Below are 15,961 nucleotides of genomic sequence, written 5' to 3'. Positions count from 1 at the left end.
CTCAGGGGTAGGTCATGGTGGGGAGGGGCAGCTGGGTGCAGGGGAGAGCAGGCATCTTCTACAGAGGGCTGGGAAGCTGTGTGCCGGACAGCACCCAGCCCACCAGGCCCAGACTCACCTACAGCTGGAGATCCCCGCTTCCCTGTGCCCACAGAACCTGCCCTTTGCAGTCTCCCATCTCCCCATCCCAGGCCTTAGCCTGTCTCATTTTTCTATCAGAGGTGCTGGAAGAGCAGCAGAATCAGGCCCAGCTCCCAGTTCCCTCTCCCCAGTCTTCTCCAGGTATCCCCTCCCACGAGCACACAGGAAAAGGGCCACATGGCCTGGCGAGCCCCACACCCACTGCTACTGCTGCTGCTGCTGTTCCCAGGTGAGGGGGAGGGGGAGCCAGGGAACAGAGGAGATGGGGATGGTGGGGACTGTCGGGACAGCAGAGTCAGGTAGCAGGTGGCTCTGTGGGCAGAGGCCTGCTATGAGGCAGGTTGTGCGTGTGGCCTTGACGTATGCGTTACTTCATCATTCTACAGGCTCTCAGGCACGATCCAAGGCTCAGGTACTTCAAAGTGTGGCAGGGCAGACGCTGACCGTGAGATGCCAGTACCCGCCCACAGGCAGGCTCTACGAGAAGAAAGGCTGGTGTAAGGAGGCATCAGCACTCGTGTGCATCAGGTTAGTCACCAGCTCCAAGCCCAGGACGGTGGCTGCGACCTCTCGATTCGCAATCTGGGATGACCCTGCTGCTGGCTTCTTCACTGTCACCATGACTGATCTGAGAGAGGAAGACTCAGGACACTACTGGTGTAGAATCTACCGCCCTTCTGACAACTCTGTCTCTAAGTCCGTCAGGTTCTATCTGGTGGTATCTCCAGGTGAGCTCTTTCCCTAGGGTCCTCAGGGGGGTGCCCCTCACCCCCTTTTGGTGCCTCCATCACCCCTGGTTTCCTAATCATGGAAGCCACCCATGCCCACACCCCAGTCTCCTGGGGAGGCTGTTGGGAACAGGTATGGGGGGAACTCATATGTGCACAAGAGCAGCCATCTCACAGTCTCCCTGACTCCCAAGCCTGCAGCCTGGGCCTCCTGAGAGATGCTGAAACACACCTGGTGAGCATGCTAAGCAGTCAGCCCACATGACCCTGCTACAGGAGGGCAGGACCGCCCAGCATCTTTGGTACATAGCAGGTGCCCAGGAAAGGTGCATCCACTGGCTGCCCCCACCAGGTAGAGCCAGTAGTATCTGGGTAGTCGAAATACCAAGATACTATGGGTATCCCTCATAGTCCAGATCAGGGTCAGCAAAGGATGGCCCGATAACTAAGAATGGGTGAAAAAAATCAAAAGAAAAACAATATTTTGTGGCATACAGGAAATTCAAATTTCAGTGCCTGTAAGTAGAGTTATTTTTTGGAACACAGCCATGCCCACTCGTTTACCTATTGTCTGTGGCCCTTTTCATGCTGTGACAGCAAAATAGAGCAGCTGTGACAGAGACCACATGGCTCATCCCTGACCCTTTACAGAAAGTGTGCCAACCTCCTGCCCAAAGCAGAGCTACTCTAAGTTCCTATGGAGGAGGACCTTTTAAAAAAAAAAATCTGCAATTCACATGACTAATTTTTTTGGTAAAACATGGTAAAAACAAATTACTAGAAAAATAAGAAAAAGACATACAAAGTACAAGCCCAAAATTTATTAAATTTGACAAACATAAAATTACATTGTAATAAATATAATCAGAACAAATATCACATAGGGAAAAATTTATAAAAACTGTATACATTTCATTTGAAAGTGCGCCTAAAGGTGATTGATGTAGCGGCTTAACGGTATACTCATAACGTTTTGTTGTTCCTCAGTTAAAACTAAATACAAAGTTAGAGGGGAAATTGCAGTTCTCTATATTAAATGCCAGTATGCACCCTTCAAACAAACACCCTGTCTGTCCATGTTTAAGGATTATAATGTGACAAATGAGCACTTTTCTTACTTGTTAACTTACCTAATCTGAGAACTATTTATGACACCACATCGCTTAGGAGATAATGTATAAAGAAATTGTGCTGATTTTTTAAAAAATAATACTCATAGTAGAAGACCAGAAAATTGGTCTCACGGAGGTATAATGTCAGAAACAGAAGAAATTTTAAAGCAATTCCGACAAGCTCAACAGTTTTATGTTTAACTTTTATAAAAGGAAGCAAGCGATGCTGTAATTTCAAAATGCATCTTCAATCCTTTATCAGTAGCCAGTTCCAAAAGTTTATCCTAAAAGTTATAGTTTAAATTATCTTTTGATGGGAAAATATGGATTCTAGATCTATGAATTTCCTCTGCATATATCTTCTTTTGACAAAAAACAAAATTCAAAACATGCTATCAAATTATCAGTGTTTTCCCATGAGCACTTGTGAAGATATGCAATATCATCACCTATTTTGTTGATAAATGTTATTAAATTAAGAATATGTCATAACAATTCACAGAAATGGTTCTTCTAATTTTTATGTTTGCACTTAGACTTTATTCGCCACTGAAAAACATGTTGCTTTACTTCCTTGCATGGACATGTTAACATCAGAACTACAGTATAAACAAGCTTGAAGGTACAGTTCACATTTGTACTAAACTGGCTTCTTGTCTTAAAGAAACATGAGGAATTCTTTCTATAGATGAAACATTCTCAACAAAACTTTGAATTTGGCATGCAACAGTAGCTGTTTGTGATCTGTTTTCATATTACCACATAATAAAGAGAATGATTTCAAATTTCATATAATCACCTCATAAAATTCACAATTTTGTCCACATTGGTCAGCACAACGTTCAGTTAAGCTGATTTTATTTCATAGCAAAACTCTCTCAATGAAGGAAGGAGTGCATTAATTTACAATCTAGCCCAAGCCTTCTTAACCTGGATGACATTTTCCTGTCATTGCAATTGCAGTCATCAGAACATACTCTTACATAAAACTTAACCCCCGAACCACATTTTGATAATATAACCTTCATAGTTTTATACAGTTCAGAGCTAGTTGTGTTTGTGACAATTAAGCTAAAAGATACAGAATTCCTTCATATCATTGTGTTCAAATTGCATATACTAAAGGAATAGTTACGCTAGCAATATTTGTGCATTTTTTCCAAATTGCCATGAAGAATACTTTGCTAGCTTTATTTGTTCTGGGAGGTGGTCATCCATCTCATTATCCAATTCCTGCATATGTTGACCTAAGGCATCAAGGGAAAATGATATCAAGCTCCCTTCTTTGCTATACATTACCCAGTGTCATAAAGCAAACGTTGTTCAGTAGTGTTTCGGCAACTGTAGATGGATTGTTGGTCTTTGCAATACAAAATGTTACTTTACAAGAAGCCACAAAGTCTAGAGCTTATATGTGAAATACAGATTCCTTTCAAGAGCTTTTCAATCCAGTACTCTTTTTTTCCTAAAAACAGTTTGTTGTGAACTTGTGTTTTTCCGTTTCATATGTATATGCCACTCGTTTTTTGTTTTGTTTTGTTTTGTTTCATTTTGAGACGGAGTCTTGCTCTGTCTGGAGTGCGGTGGCGCAATCTCGGCTCACTGCAACCTCCGCCTCCAGAGTTCAAGCGATTCTCCTGCCTCAGCCTCTGGTGTAGCTGGGACTACAGGCACCTGCCACCATGCCGGGCTAATTTGTGTATTTTTAGCAGAGACAGGGTTTCACCATATTGGTCAGCCTTGTCTCAAACTTCTGACCTCAGGTGATCCACCCGCCTCGGCCTCCCAAAGTGCTGGGATTACAGGCGTGAGCCACCGTACCCAGACTATGTCACTTGTTTTTATGGTGCATTTGCCTCATAAGCCAATACATCTCAACAAATAACTCACTAGGTTTTAATACTTCCCTACTAATTATAACTACAAAACTCGCATGTATGAGTGTAATAGTTCCCTGTTGCTGCCATAACAAATTACCACAAATTTAGTGGCTTAAAACAAATTTATTATCTTACATTGTCCAGTATGGGTCTTACTGAACTGAAACCAAGGGTCAGCAGGCTGTGTTCCCTCCTGGGGGCTCTAGGAGATCATCTGTTTCTCCTCATCCAGGTTGCGGGCAGAGTTCAGTTTCCTGCAGCTATCAGAGACGGAGGTCTTGTTTTCTTGCTTGCTGTAAACCGAAGGTTGTCCCCAGCTTCATGAGGCTGCCACATTCCTTGGCCCACGGCCACCTTTCTCCCTCATCAAAGCCATCAACACCGGATGGGGGTCCCTCTCACATTGCACCTATCTCTGACCACAGCTAGGAAACGTTCTCTGCTCTTACAGACTCATAATTAGATCGAGCCCACCTGGATAATCCAGGCAACTCTCTCCAACTCAAGGTCTTCAACCTTAATCACACCTGCAAATTTCCCTTTGCCATGGAAGGCAATGTCCTCACAGGTTCCTGGGATTAGGGAGTAGACATTTTGGGGTACCCTTATTCTGCCTACCACAATGAGGGATTCTACTTTCAAACAAGACCAGCACAAACTCTTTGGAATAATTGCAGAAGGAAAAAATTTCTTTGGAATCAATTCTACCATCTTCATTTGGCTGTCACTGCCACATCCAGGAAAGATGTGTTTTTTCAGTGACTTGTTTTGCTATCTGTTCATTAGAACGCTAATTAAGTAATCACTATTCTACTCTAAATTAGCTAATCATGTTACACTTTACATTTTGTTTAAAATGTTTGATTAAAAATGAAAATGATTGTAAAAATAATAAATTATAAAATTATACATCTTTCCAGATGTTTATACACTTTTGGGTTACAGCTAAAAACTTATTTTATTTTATTTATTTATTTACTTTTTTTTTTTTTTTTTTTGAGACAGAGTCTGTCTGTCGCCCAGGCTGGAGTGTAGTAACGCGATCTCGGCTCACTGCAACCTCCGCCTCCTGAGTTCAACCTATTCTCATGCCTCAGCCTCCCGAGTAGCTGGGATTACAGGTGTCTACTACCACGCCTGGATAATTTTTTTGTATTTTTAGTAGAGATGGGGTCTCACCATGTTGGCCAGGCTGGTCTGAAACTCCTGACCTCTAGTGATCCACCTGCCTTGGCCTCCCAAAGTGCCAGAATTACAGGCGTGAGCCACCATGCCTGGCCACTAACAACTAATTTTAAAGTATCACCCACTGTAGCATGGCCCTGGCATAGGTTACTAGCACACAGCTCGCTCCATGTTTGACTCTCCATGCTAATTTGACAACACCCAAGCTGGTCTATATCCCGTTCAAGGAGATGAGACGAGTTAACTAATCACATGCTTGGATCTTGAGGCAATAACAAATTGATATAAACGTTTTGAAACCCCTACTCCCAATTTTTATACTTACCTTGTTGTGAATGGGTTACAGACAATTTGTAGACCAGCACCAGGCCATAGATGACACATTCAATAGCACAGGCCTAGAATTTTACCAGAGTGTCCCAAACACGGCCTTCTCCCAGGCTGAGCACAGGGTTATCCTGGACAGCATCCTAGACAGCCTCAGAGAGTGTCCTGTGGGACAGGATCGTGTCCACAGGTCCATAGGCCTGTGACTCAGTCCAGGGAGGACCTTCCAGGGCAGTCTCTGGGACGAGGAATGACCCAGCCTCAGGCACCCTCTCCTTCACGCCCCTCCTAGCCCTTTCCCCTTTTTTCCCCCTCTCCCCACCTCCTGGACTCCAGTTAGGTATGTAGACCTAGTCTGCTAGGTTGAGACACTGAGAATCCCCACTTCCTCTCCCAGCCTTGGTTCCAACCCCACTTTCTTTTCCTTCACACCCTGCCACCGCCCCCGTAACCAGCATTGCCTTTTTGACCTCAACAGTCCCCATCACTCTTCCAGAGACAGCCATTCCCCACTTCCACCAAGGGCTCTGAGCACAGGTGGCTCTGGGTCTTCCTGGGAAGGTGAATGGTAGGAGTGGTGCGCAGCCAGTTCACAGAGTCCCAGAGTCAAGAGGGGCTGTGAAAGGCATTCCCTAGGCTGCTGAGGCTTGGGGTCCATGGCTGTGCAGCAGAACTGGGAAGGGCAGAAATCTGAAAACTACCTTTCAAATTCTCACAAGAGGCTCCCTTCCCAAACCCCAGAGGCATGAGAAAGAGAATGGAGGGTCGAGAGCCAGAGGGGCCCGAAGCATCATGGCCATGTCCACCCTCAGGAGGTTCAGGTGGGTGCCCGTCCAAAGACTTGAGTGCTGGGAGGGGACCAGGCCTCCTGAGTCCTCTTCCAGTGCTCCTCCTGGACTCAAGGATATGACTGCAGGGGCCCAATAGAGCCCAGGCCACAGGTGTTTCTAATTCTGAGCCAGAGGACTTCACAGTTCAGTGCCCACCCCTCAAATCAGTTTTCTTCTCTGGGCTCATGGGCTCTGTTCCCAGCCTGGTCCAACTCTCCCAACCAGCTTTCCTGCTGGCAGGCACAGGTGGGGTCTTCCACTCACTAACCACAGCCCTTTCTCCTCCCTGGCAGCCTCTGCCTCCACACAGACCTCCTGGGCTCCCCGCAACCTGGTCTCTTCACAGACCCAGACCCAGACCCAGACCTCTTGGGCTCCCCGCAACCTGGTCTCTTCACAGACCCAGACCCAGAGCTGTGTGCCTCCCACTGGAGGAGCCAGAGAAGACCCTGAGTCTCCAGCTACCATCACTGTCCCTTCACAGTGAGTTCGGGGGGGCGCCCGTAGCCACACAGGCCTGGGTGGGGTCCGGCAGATGAAGACTTGTCTCCATAACCTGTCCTCTCCCCTTCCTGTCCCTCCGCCTTCCAGGCCACAGAACTCCACGCTCCACCCTGGCCCTGCAGCCCCCTGTGCCCTGGTCCCTGTGCTCCGTGGACTCCTCGTAGTCAAGAGCCTGGTGCTGTCAGCCCTGCTCATCTGGTGGTGAGTGTGGTGAGGGTTGGACTTGGGGCAAATGGAACAGGGAACAGCTTCTGCCCAGGATGGAGGGTCAGAGGGGAATCGGCCAGAGAACAGAGGTGGAAATTATAATTGGCAGAGCTCTCCAAACTAAAGCCCTCATGGAGTCCCTCCATCTGATATGTCACACAGGCTTACCTTTGTCCTTCAGCTGCAAACTTGCAGGAATCTCATCCATGTTTCTCTTTCTCTGTGTTTTCTCCTCTCTCTCTCCCTTTCTCTCTCTCTTTCTTCCCCCCACTCCCTTGTCCTCCCTTTCCCTCTCCATTCCTCCCCCTCCCTCTTTCCCATTCCACCCCCTTCCTCTCTCCCTCTCTCTCTACCCCTCCCTCCTCTCCTCTTCTTCCCTCTACCTTTCTCCTTCCGTCTCCCCTCCCCTTCCCCTCCCCCAGCCCTCCATCAGAAACACAGACCTGCACAGCTGGAAAGTCCCTCCCACCACCTGCCCTTCCAGGCAAGCCCAAGTCCAGGGACTCCCTAAAGCCACCATCCCAGGACTCCGCCTCATTCTAGTCCTGAGGGAGAGAGGGTAGACACAGGAGGGAAACAGCACCCAGGGAGAAGGGGATACATGGGAAAAACCATAGGTGGGGCTGAGTGAAAGGTACAGGGACAACTGAGTCAGGCCAGGAGCCGGCTTGCTGGAGGAGGGGCAGGCTTGGGGAGAGGGACGGGGTGGGAGAACGGATTCAAGTCACTTCATGTATTTCTCCCCATATCTCAGGGGTCTCAAGCAATCGGCATGTGCAGCATCAAGGGAGATCTCTGCTGCGCCCAGCTCAGACCAGGCCCCAGGCCCATAGACACTTCCCACTGAGCCACAGGACCTCAGGTGGGCAGCCAGTCTCTGACAAGGCTGGGCTCCCAGGAGCTCCAGGACCTCTGACCTCTGCATTCTCTGCAAAGAAAAGGCCAGAACTTGATCCAAGGCCTTTGGCCACGCCCTCCCTGCAGAGCTGCAGAGCCCAGGCCCTCTACTTGCTCACCCTCAGTTTGCACTGGGGCCAGCACCCCGTTGTGGGTGCAAAGCCCAGCACCTGCAGCACCTTTCTACCAAACCTGAGTCAATGATAAGAATCCTTCTTCCCTGCCTCCTCCTCCTATCTATAGCCCCTGATAAAAGAAAAACTTGAGGCCTGGAACGCTGGGGGCTGACACCTGTAATACCACAACTTTGGGAGGCCAAGGCTGGAGGATTGCTTGAAGCCAAGAGTTCCCGGTTGCTGTGAACCATGATCATGCACTCCAGCCTGAGCGACAGAGTGAGACCTTGTCTCTAAAACAGAAAAGAAGAAAAGAAACACTTTAGACAAAAAAAATTTAACAGAGTTTATTTGAGCAAAGAACGATTTGCAAATTGGGCAGCCCTCAGAATCAGAAGAGGTTTAGAGAACTGTGCTCTGCAACCTGGGCAGTTGGAGTGATAGAAAAAGACAGAAGAAAGTGCAAACAAGGAACAAAAAGAAATTGGTCATTTCAAAGGTACCTTCTTTGTAAAAGGTTAAAGCAGAGGGGACTTCCCTACCATACCAGCTAAAACTGGCCTGTGCAGGGATTTGGCTGTTACCTCTCTCTCTTAATTTCTCGGAAGGTGAGATAAACAACTTGGTTTTGGCTTGGTGGCGTGGAACCTTAGCACCAGTGACCCCATTTTGGTTTGGGCTGTTGAGCCTAGTGCAGGAGCTCAGTCTAAACCAATGGCCTCTTATTACTCTTATTTAACACCCCAAATCCAGATGCCTGGGTCACCCCAACGTTTCCCTCTCCCTCTCCCCTTGCTCAGCCACACTCTGCCAAGGCCTCCCCTATTGTGCCTCCTCCCCATTTCCTAGCCCCTTCACCTCACACTGGCACTCGGACCACTGTGTCAGCCACCTAATGGGGGGTCCTGTCTTCAGTCCCCTCCTCCTAGATTGTTCCCCTGAGAAGTCCCTTCCCAACAACACCTCTGTGCATTTCCGCCACCCAGGAATTGAAGTCCAGTGTCATTACTGGGGCCCCCACAATGCTTTGCCTAGATCAGCCGCCCTTGCAGCACAGCGCCCCTCTGTGCTGTCCTTACCGCCACCAACATGGCTGCAGCCTCTACAAGGAAGTGAACCTTTCTTTTTTCTGCACAAGCTGGTCAAGAGGCTCGCAACTTGCCACATTCAAGATCACTCCGCGCCTTGCCCCAGGCCTGTCACCCCCACAGGGCTGTTCTCTCTTTCTGACACTTACAATCCGATGTTGGACCTACCGATCTGAGCCTGACGTGATTATCTTTCCTCTCCTGTTTGTCATCTATGTTTCTTTATTCCTACTTTCTGAGAAAGTTCCTCAAGGTTACATTCCATTCAAGTGTTTTCAATGTACACGATCACATTTTTCATTTCTAAATGGTCCATTTGTTCTCTGAATGTTCCTTTTTATAGCACAGCATGTTTTATTTTGGCCAGACATATTTTCTCTGGAAATATTAAAGTTTTAACTTTTGAACTTTTCCGAAGCCTTCCATATTTTCTGTGTCCTCCAAGGTGCCCGTCATATTTTTTATTTTCTCCTTTCATTGACCTCTGTCTTTCTTCAGAGCGTTCTGGAAACCTTTGCCGCTTCTCAGCCACCCACTCGCATGGAAGAGCTCAGAAACCCAGTGCATGCCGCGGGGTGCCCTGGGCTCCAGGCTGACTGGGTAGGAGCATGGCTCCATTTCTTCTCTTTCACAGCTCGGTTTCTCCAGAAAGGACTCTTAGCTGTCCTCCCTGGGGGTGTAAGTCTAGACCCAGGGTTCTAGGCACCAACTGGAGCAGAGCAAAAGGGTCTCGCTGCCCAATGTCTGTTCCCACCCAAGCCCCCACTGCACACTCTCTCTCTCTCTGTGGCGCCCTGTGCTCCGAGCGGAGCATCTCTGTGTCACCCTCATCAAAGACTTACCTCAAGCTCTCTGCAGCTGTTGAGAGAGAGGAAAGACAGGATGTGGGCAGCTAACCTACTCTCCGTCTCACGGAACCCAGAGAATCTAGAAGTCTAAGTGATTCTTAAAGCAGAGCTCCAACCTGGTCTCTGGTTTCCAGCACCCACTTCAACCCTGCCTTAAGAGATACCTGCACCTCCCATTTCTCCACCTTTCTGGGGTTCTAAGGTAAAAACGACTTCCCTCATATTGCCCCACTCCCACCAGCTCTCTATGATCTGTGAAGTCATCTGATTTTACCCACCTTCAAAATGTGTATGGAGCTCTCTGTTCATCCTTGAGGATGGGTTTATGCAATTTTTATCCAGTTATTGCTGCTTTCACCTTCTTGGCAAGAGTGAGGAGGGACCTCAGATTTTCCATCAAAACACCCCTCCCCAGCATCTGCCACCAAGGGCAGGAGCAAGTGAGATCCCAGGTCTCCACTTGCTCATGTAAAGACTCCTGGCCCCCTCCCCTTCCCCGAAGGTAAGCACTCAGACTCCAGTATAGCCTCTTGGTGGCTTATTATATCCCTGTTCACTCCAGTTGCTATAAGACGCCCAGGATGCCCTGGTCCTCCCTCATCACCCAGAATCCCAACTCAGTAAGACCTTATAAATAGATTACATTAGCCCCATTTCCCATTCGTCCCAAATTCCATAACCTTTCCACCTGCGTACCTGAAGTACGCAGTCATCAGCACAAGCCCCTGTGCACTCAGCTTCTCTGAACGTCGCCTCGGTACTCTCCCTGACATCTGCCTGTTCTCTGAGGACACTACTTTCTCCACAGTTCTCTTGTGGGGGGAGGGGGTAGTTTTTTCTCCTTGACCTCATGCTTCTGAGTCCAAGGGTGGAGTCAGTGTCCTCTGTGCTCCTCACGGCCCCTTCCTATCTTCCTATCCTCCCTAAAGTACTCCACAAGTAGCTTTCTGCCATTAGGCTATATCACTGTGGGTGACCACCCATCATTTCTGCAGATTCTGTACGATCTGGGGCACTGTTGTTTATTCCTCGGGGGTCTTAACCCCAGGCTCAACATCACTCTGACTGTTCCCGCCATAATTCTTGGTGATCTTGGGCCCATGTAGACTCAAGAGCTACATGAATGATTCTTACAAATCCTTGGCATCTCAGTTCCTTGGCCTCCAATGGTCTGGTCCTCTTCCCTATCTCAGCCACCCTTGCAGATGATCAGCAAGCGCCAACAGCTCCCCTCTTAATCTCATTCCCACCACTCCCTACCTCAATCCTGCTAACCTGATCCCAGTATTGCTTCAACACCACAGGGACCCATGATCCATTAATCCTGCCATCTGCCCCTTTTCCCCATTGCACTCATGCTTTCCTTTCCCTTAGTTTCCATGATCCAACCTCAAATCACTCTTTGGCACACAGCCTCCACTTCTGGGCTCCTCTTCCCTTTTAGTGAACTCCTCTGGGAAAACTGTAACCCTGGTTGGACCTAGCTTCTCGCTTACTCTGTGCCTGTGTCCAGCCAAGATGAATGTGGCTGTGGCTGACAAAATACAATCTATCATCCCGAAGTATCTCACTGTCAGCATGTGACCTTGAGAGTGGAGTGACTCTGCTCCACTCTAGACCTACATCGTCCCCTGTCTTCCCTCTCTACATGCTCAGCTGGTGTGCCCACGTCCTAACTCACTGAAAAGAGAGAGAGAGTGGGGGAAAGAGAGAAAGAGAGAAAGAGAAGGAGGGAGGGAAGGAGGGAGGGAGGGACAGAATGAGAGGGAGAGAAAAAGAGGAGGGAAGGAAGGAAAGAAGGAAGAGGGAGGGAGGGAAGGAAGGAGGAAAAAGAACGTCCACTTGATCCCACCACACCTACCAATCATCTGCCTCTCTTCTTCCTCTCACTCTCCCTACTCTCATCTCAAGCCAATCACTTTCCTTCAGCTCCAAATCCCATCTTCTCTTGTCTACACAAGAATATTCCAGCCGAGCATGGAGGTGAGGACTTGTGTGGTCCCAGCTACTCGGGAGGCTGAGGCAGGAGGATTGCTTGAGCCCAAGAGGGTGAGGCTACAGTGAACTATGATCATGCCACTGCACTCCAGCGTAGGTGACAGAGCAAGATCCTGTCTAAAATTAAAAAAGGAATATTCATCCAGGAGCCACCCCTCTCTCCTTCATCATCTTCTTCCCCAGTTGTATGTCATGACCGTCAGAATCTAAATGGGCTCTAATATATTAAACCCTCCCCACTTACAGCCCTCCAGCTACTGCTCCATCATCTTAATGTCCTCTGCAGCAAGGGCCCATGAAAGGACTGGCTGCACCATCAGCCTCCAGGGTTCTCTTCTGTTCTCTCTTGAAGCCACTCCAGCCAGGCCTTTGACTGCGCCACTCCTTGAAACACCTCCAGTGACTTCTGCACTGTGAAATCCAGCAGCCAATGCTGAAACCTCCTCACCCTGGGAAGAGGAGCACCCTAGGCATGGCCTTCCACTTTTGCCTTCGTGAGATGCTTTCTTCCCGGGCTTCCAGGAAAAAACTCTTGTGACTTTCTCCTGACTCATTTGATGCTGTGTAATAAACTAGCCCCAAAAAATACTAGCTTAAAACAACAAATGATACATATTCATTAGGTCACAGGTTTTTTGGGGGGTTGGGGGTGTGGCCAGAAATTTGGGAACAACTTAGCTGGGTGCTCCTGGCTCAGAACCTCTCTGGTATTGCAGTCAGGATGTCAGCAAGAAATGCAGTGGTGGGGAGTTTGATGGAGGGCTGTTCCCAAGACAGTGCACCCTCATGTGGCTGCTCACACAGACCTGAGGTCTTTGCCATATGAGCCTTTCTTCACCGCAAGGGAAATAACTCCCCAGTGTGACTGATCCAAGAGAGGGTGCAGAAGGAGGAAGTCATAGTGCCATTAATAACCTAGTCTCTGAAATCACAAACTGCTGTTTCTGCCATATTCTACTCATTAGAAGCCAGTCATTGGGTCCAGCCCTGGGATTCACCTCCATCCCTTGAAGGAAGGTATATTAAAGAATTAGCGCATGTATTTTAAAACCACCACAGTACTCGCTCTGGCCACAAATTATTTACATTCCTCCCACACGCAAAAATACACTCAGTCCCACCAAAGGTCTCCCAAAGTCTCATCCCATTATGGCATCAGGATGAGGTCCAGGAACTCGTCATTTAAACCAGGTCCAGGTGTGGAGGAAATTCCTCAGGTGTAGTTCCTCAAGTACAATTCTCAGTATGAAGACCTGTGAGCTAGAGACAAGTTATCTGCCACACACACACACACACGCACACACACACACACAACCCCAATGTCCAATGTAGTACAGTCATAGGAAAATCACTACAGATATTCTTGTTCAAAAGAAGTGGAAGGGGGAGGCAAAAAAAGGTCACTGGTGCTTAGAAAATCAGAACTTTAGCTGGGCAAATGTTGGAAATTCCTTGATTCAAACACTGCTCAACACCTACCTAGAAATAATTCTCAGTGGTCGTGGCTCCTTCCTCTGTGCTTGAGTGTCTTCTGAGCCACCCTTCTCTTTCCATGAAAGGCAGCCCATATTTACAGCTTCGTAATTTCCTCAGGCTGCTTCCTGCCAGTTTAATTTGGGGGATACAAAGTAAGATCCCAGATTTTATGCTATTTCTGTTCCTTTCAGTCCAATCTGGCAGTGTTTTGTGAATGTCATTCTCTTACAAAATATGTGGATCTCCTGTAAAACTTACTGTGACTCACTCCATTAGACAAAGACCATACCCACAAATTTCTCTAAGAGAAGATCTGTTCCACACCATGTGCTTCTGCCAAGACAGTGAGGATAATGTCTTTATACTTCTTAGAAGCTCTAATGTTTGACTGAAAAATCTATGAAGCACACACCCTTAAATTCATGAAAGGGCCTTTTGCTTGAGACACTATGTGAAATAATAATAATTATATACTATTAAAATCATTATGATTTTATATAAATTATAATAATAATTTTTATTATATTTTTATTTTAATATATATTTTATACCTTTTATGTTTTATATATTTTATATTAATTTTTATTAATAAATTAATAAATTTTAATAAATTGTGTATATATTCTTATATATAATTTTCATATATATAATTTTCATATATATATATATATATCTTTGACCTTAGTTCCTGACACAGAGCTCCTAAGACCCTTATAAACAGGAGTGCTAAGAGAATCTTTTGTTCTCACATTTGGTCTTTTTGACCTCTGTTCCTGACACAGAGCTCCTAAGACCTTTCTAATCTCCTGAGTGATAGGAATGTCTAACACAGAAGTCCTACCTCCCTTGGAATTTCCTGGCATCTTTGCCTCTAAGGTGATTCTTAGTGTGCTCTTGGATGGGGGCTGAGCACCAAAAGTATCAATCCATGATTGAAAGCTTGGAACTTTCACCCCACCTCCCATACCCCAGGGAGGAGAGGGGGCTGAAGATTGCATTACTCATCAATCATGCTGACGTGATGAAGTCTCTGTAAAAATCACAAAAGTAAGGTTCAGGAGCTTCTGAGTTGGTGAACACATTCATGTTCTGGGAGAGAGGTGCACCCCAGCTCCACGGAGAACAGAAGCTCCTGCCCTCAAGACCTTCCAGACCTGAAAACAATTTGGTTTTTCCTACTAAACGCACTACCTTTCTGAGGCCTTAACAAAGGATTTTACAGTCATAGCCTTGGTTTCATCTTTAGACCAATATTCCTGAACGTGCCCTGGATTTGATTTTAGCATCATTTACTGTCTGGAGGCTGAGAATTTTTTAAGTCATCAAGTCCCAGCTCCCTCATGTTGAATAATCCTGCCTAGAGTTTACCTCTCCTCTCTCATTTTATGATGAGCCACAAGAAGAAACCAGGTAGCACTTTCAAGACTTTGCCTGGAAATCCTAGCTGCACAACCCAGCTCATGAGGGACATTTTCTACTTTCCACATTACTGCAGATGACAGTGTTGCTAAACTTTCTGCCAATGTGTAACAAAGAACCCCCTTCATTTTTGCCAACTAAGTGACCCTGGAAAAGTTTCTTAAGGTCTCTACCCCCAGTCTCCTTATTGGTAAAAACAGAACTGATAACACCCACATTACCAAGCTATTTGGATTTCTAAGTAGGGTGATATATTCGAAAAGCACCAGACACAAGGGGAACACCGAACAAAGGCTGAGTTTTAGAGGGAGTGAGGTATAGAAGAAAGCGGACTCAACTGTGACACAGCAGAGACCATCTGTCTTTCCGGAGCTTACTGCAGCTGGAAAGACAGATAATAGTGTGTGGGCAGAGGGTGAACTTGGAGACCTGCAGGAAACAGGCCCCTCTTCTTGGTGGACAGCAGAGGAAAATAAAGGAAAAAATCAGGGCGAGGAAACTGACCAAGCTGGGCTCAAAATCCTTGCATACCCACTGACACCTTTCTGGCAGCAGTGGCTGGGGGCAGATTTCCTCCTTGTGAGGGGGGTATGGCAACCAACTCTGTGAGTAATGGGATGGGGAAGGGGTTGCCTCTGCACCTTGTGCAATTGTGTGGCAGTCTCTGACCCCCTTCCTGGTTTCCTGCTCTGATTGCAGGGGGAACATATGGTGGAAAACCCTGATGGAGCTCAGGAGCCTGGATACCAAAAAAGCCACCTGCCACCTTCAACAGGTCACGGACCTTCCCTGGACCTCAGTTTCCTCACTTGTAGAGAGAGAAATGTTATACCACACTGTTGTAAGGACTAAGATAAGCAATAATGATGATGAACACGCTTTGTGAATAATAAAATTATCTGAATGTTTTATTCCTGTTGTTTCCTCAGTTTCCTTCAAATTCTGTCTGCATCCCCACATTTGATTTCTAGGGGCCCAGCTTCTCTAGTTTGCCCTCTTTTCTCCATCATAACCCTTTCTTATCTTCAGTTCACCTGATGTCCCCTGTATGTCTTGGAGCTGCCTTAGATGCTGTTATAAGCAGGGAAAGGCACTGCACACAAGCCCAGTGAGTAGAAGGGCCATGGGCGAGCAAGGCTTGGAAACAAGACCTGGGTTTGTTTTCTCAGCTCAGCTCTACAAGAACTTGGACACATAGGTCACTG

At 47.2% G+C, this 15,961-nt stretch overlaps 1 protein-coding gene across 3 annotated transcripts; it reads left to right on the top strand.

The window, feature by feature from the left end:
• Nucleotides 1-297: 297 nt before the first annotated feature.
• On the top strand, nt 298-15,642 carry NCR2 (natural cytotoxicity triggering receptor 2). 3 transcript variants are annotated; one of them, XM_045390832.2, is made up of 6 exons: nt 319-370; nt 528-869; nt 5,525-5,535; nt 6,562-6,686; nt 6,795-6,908; nt 15,456-15,642. In XM_045390832.2, exons 1-6 carry the CDS (start codon nt 319-321, stop codon nt 15,640-15,642), a joined length of 831 nt encoding a protein of 276 aa, XP_045246767.2. The 3 variants fall into 3 exon arrangements, 2 of the variants coding, with proteins under 2 accessions (XP_045246766.2, XP_045246767.2); XR_012434363.1 differs by lacking the exons at nt 5,525-5,535; nt 15,456-15,642 and adding an exon at nt 2,518-2,603 and having other exon boundaries at nt 298-370; nt 6,497-6,686; nt 6,795-6,815; XM_045390831.2 differs by lacking the exon at nt 5,525-5,535 and having other exon boundaries at nt 298-370; nt 6,497-6,686.
• The last annotated feature ends 319 nt before the right edge of the window (nt 15,643-15,961 follow it).

This window comes from Macaca fascicularis, chromosome 4, assembly GCF_037993035.2.
Source record: "Macaca fascicularis isolate 582-1 chromosome 4, T2T-MFA8v1.1".
Classification (NCBI taxonomy): domain Eukaryota; kingdom Metazoa; phylum Chordata; class Mammalia; order Primates; family Cercopithecidae; genus Macaca; species Macaca fascicularis.
Note: the sequence above shows the minus strand (reverse complement) of the source record. Positions and strands in the feature narration are given on the sequence as shown.

Coding starts and splice junctions, on each gene's coding strand:
- NCR2 (XM_045390831.2), top strand. CDS start 319: ATGGCCTGGCGAGCCCCACACCCACTGCTACTGCTGCTGCTGCTGTTC. Junction 870..6,496: donor CTATCTGGTGGTATCTCCAG/GTGAGCTCTTTC, acceptor CCTCCCTGGCAG/CCTCTGCCTCCACACAGACC. Junction 6,687..6,794: donor ACCATCACTGTCCCTTCACA/GTGAGTTCGGGG, acceptor TCCGCCTTCCAG/GCCACAGAACTCCACGCTCC.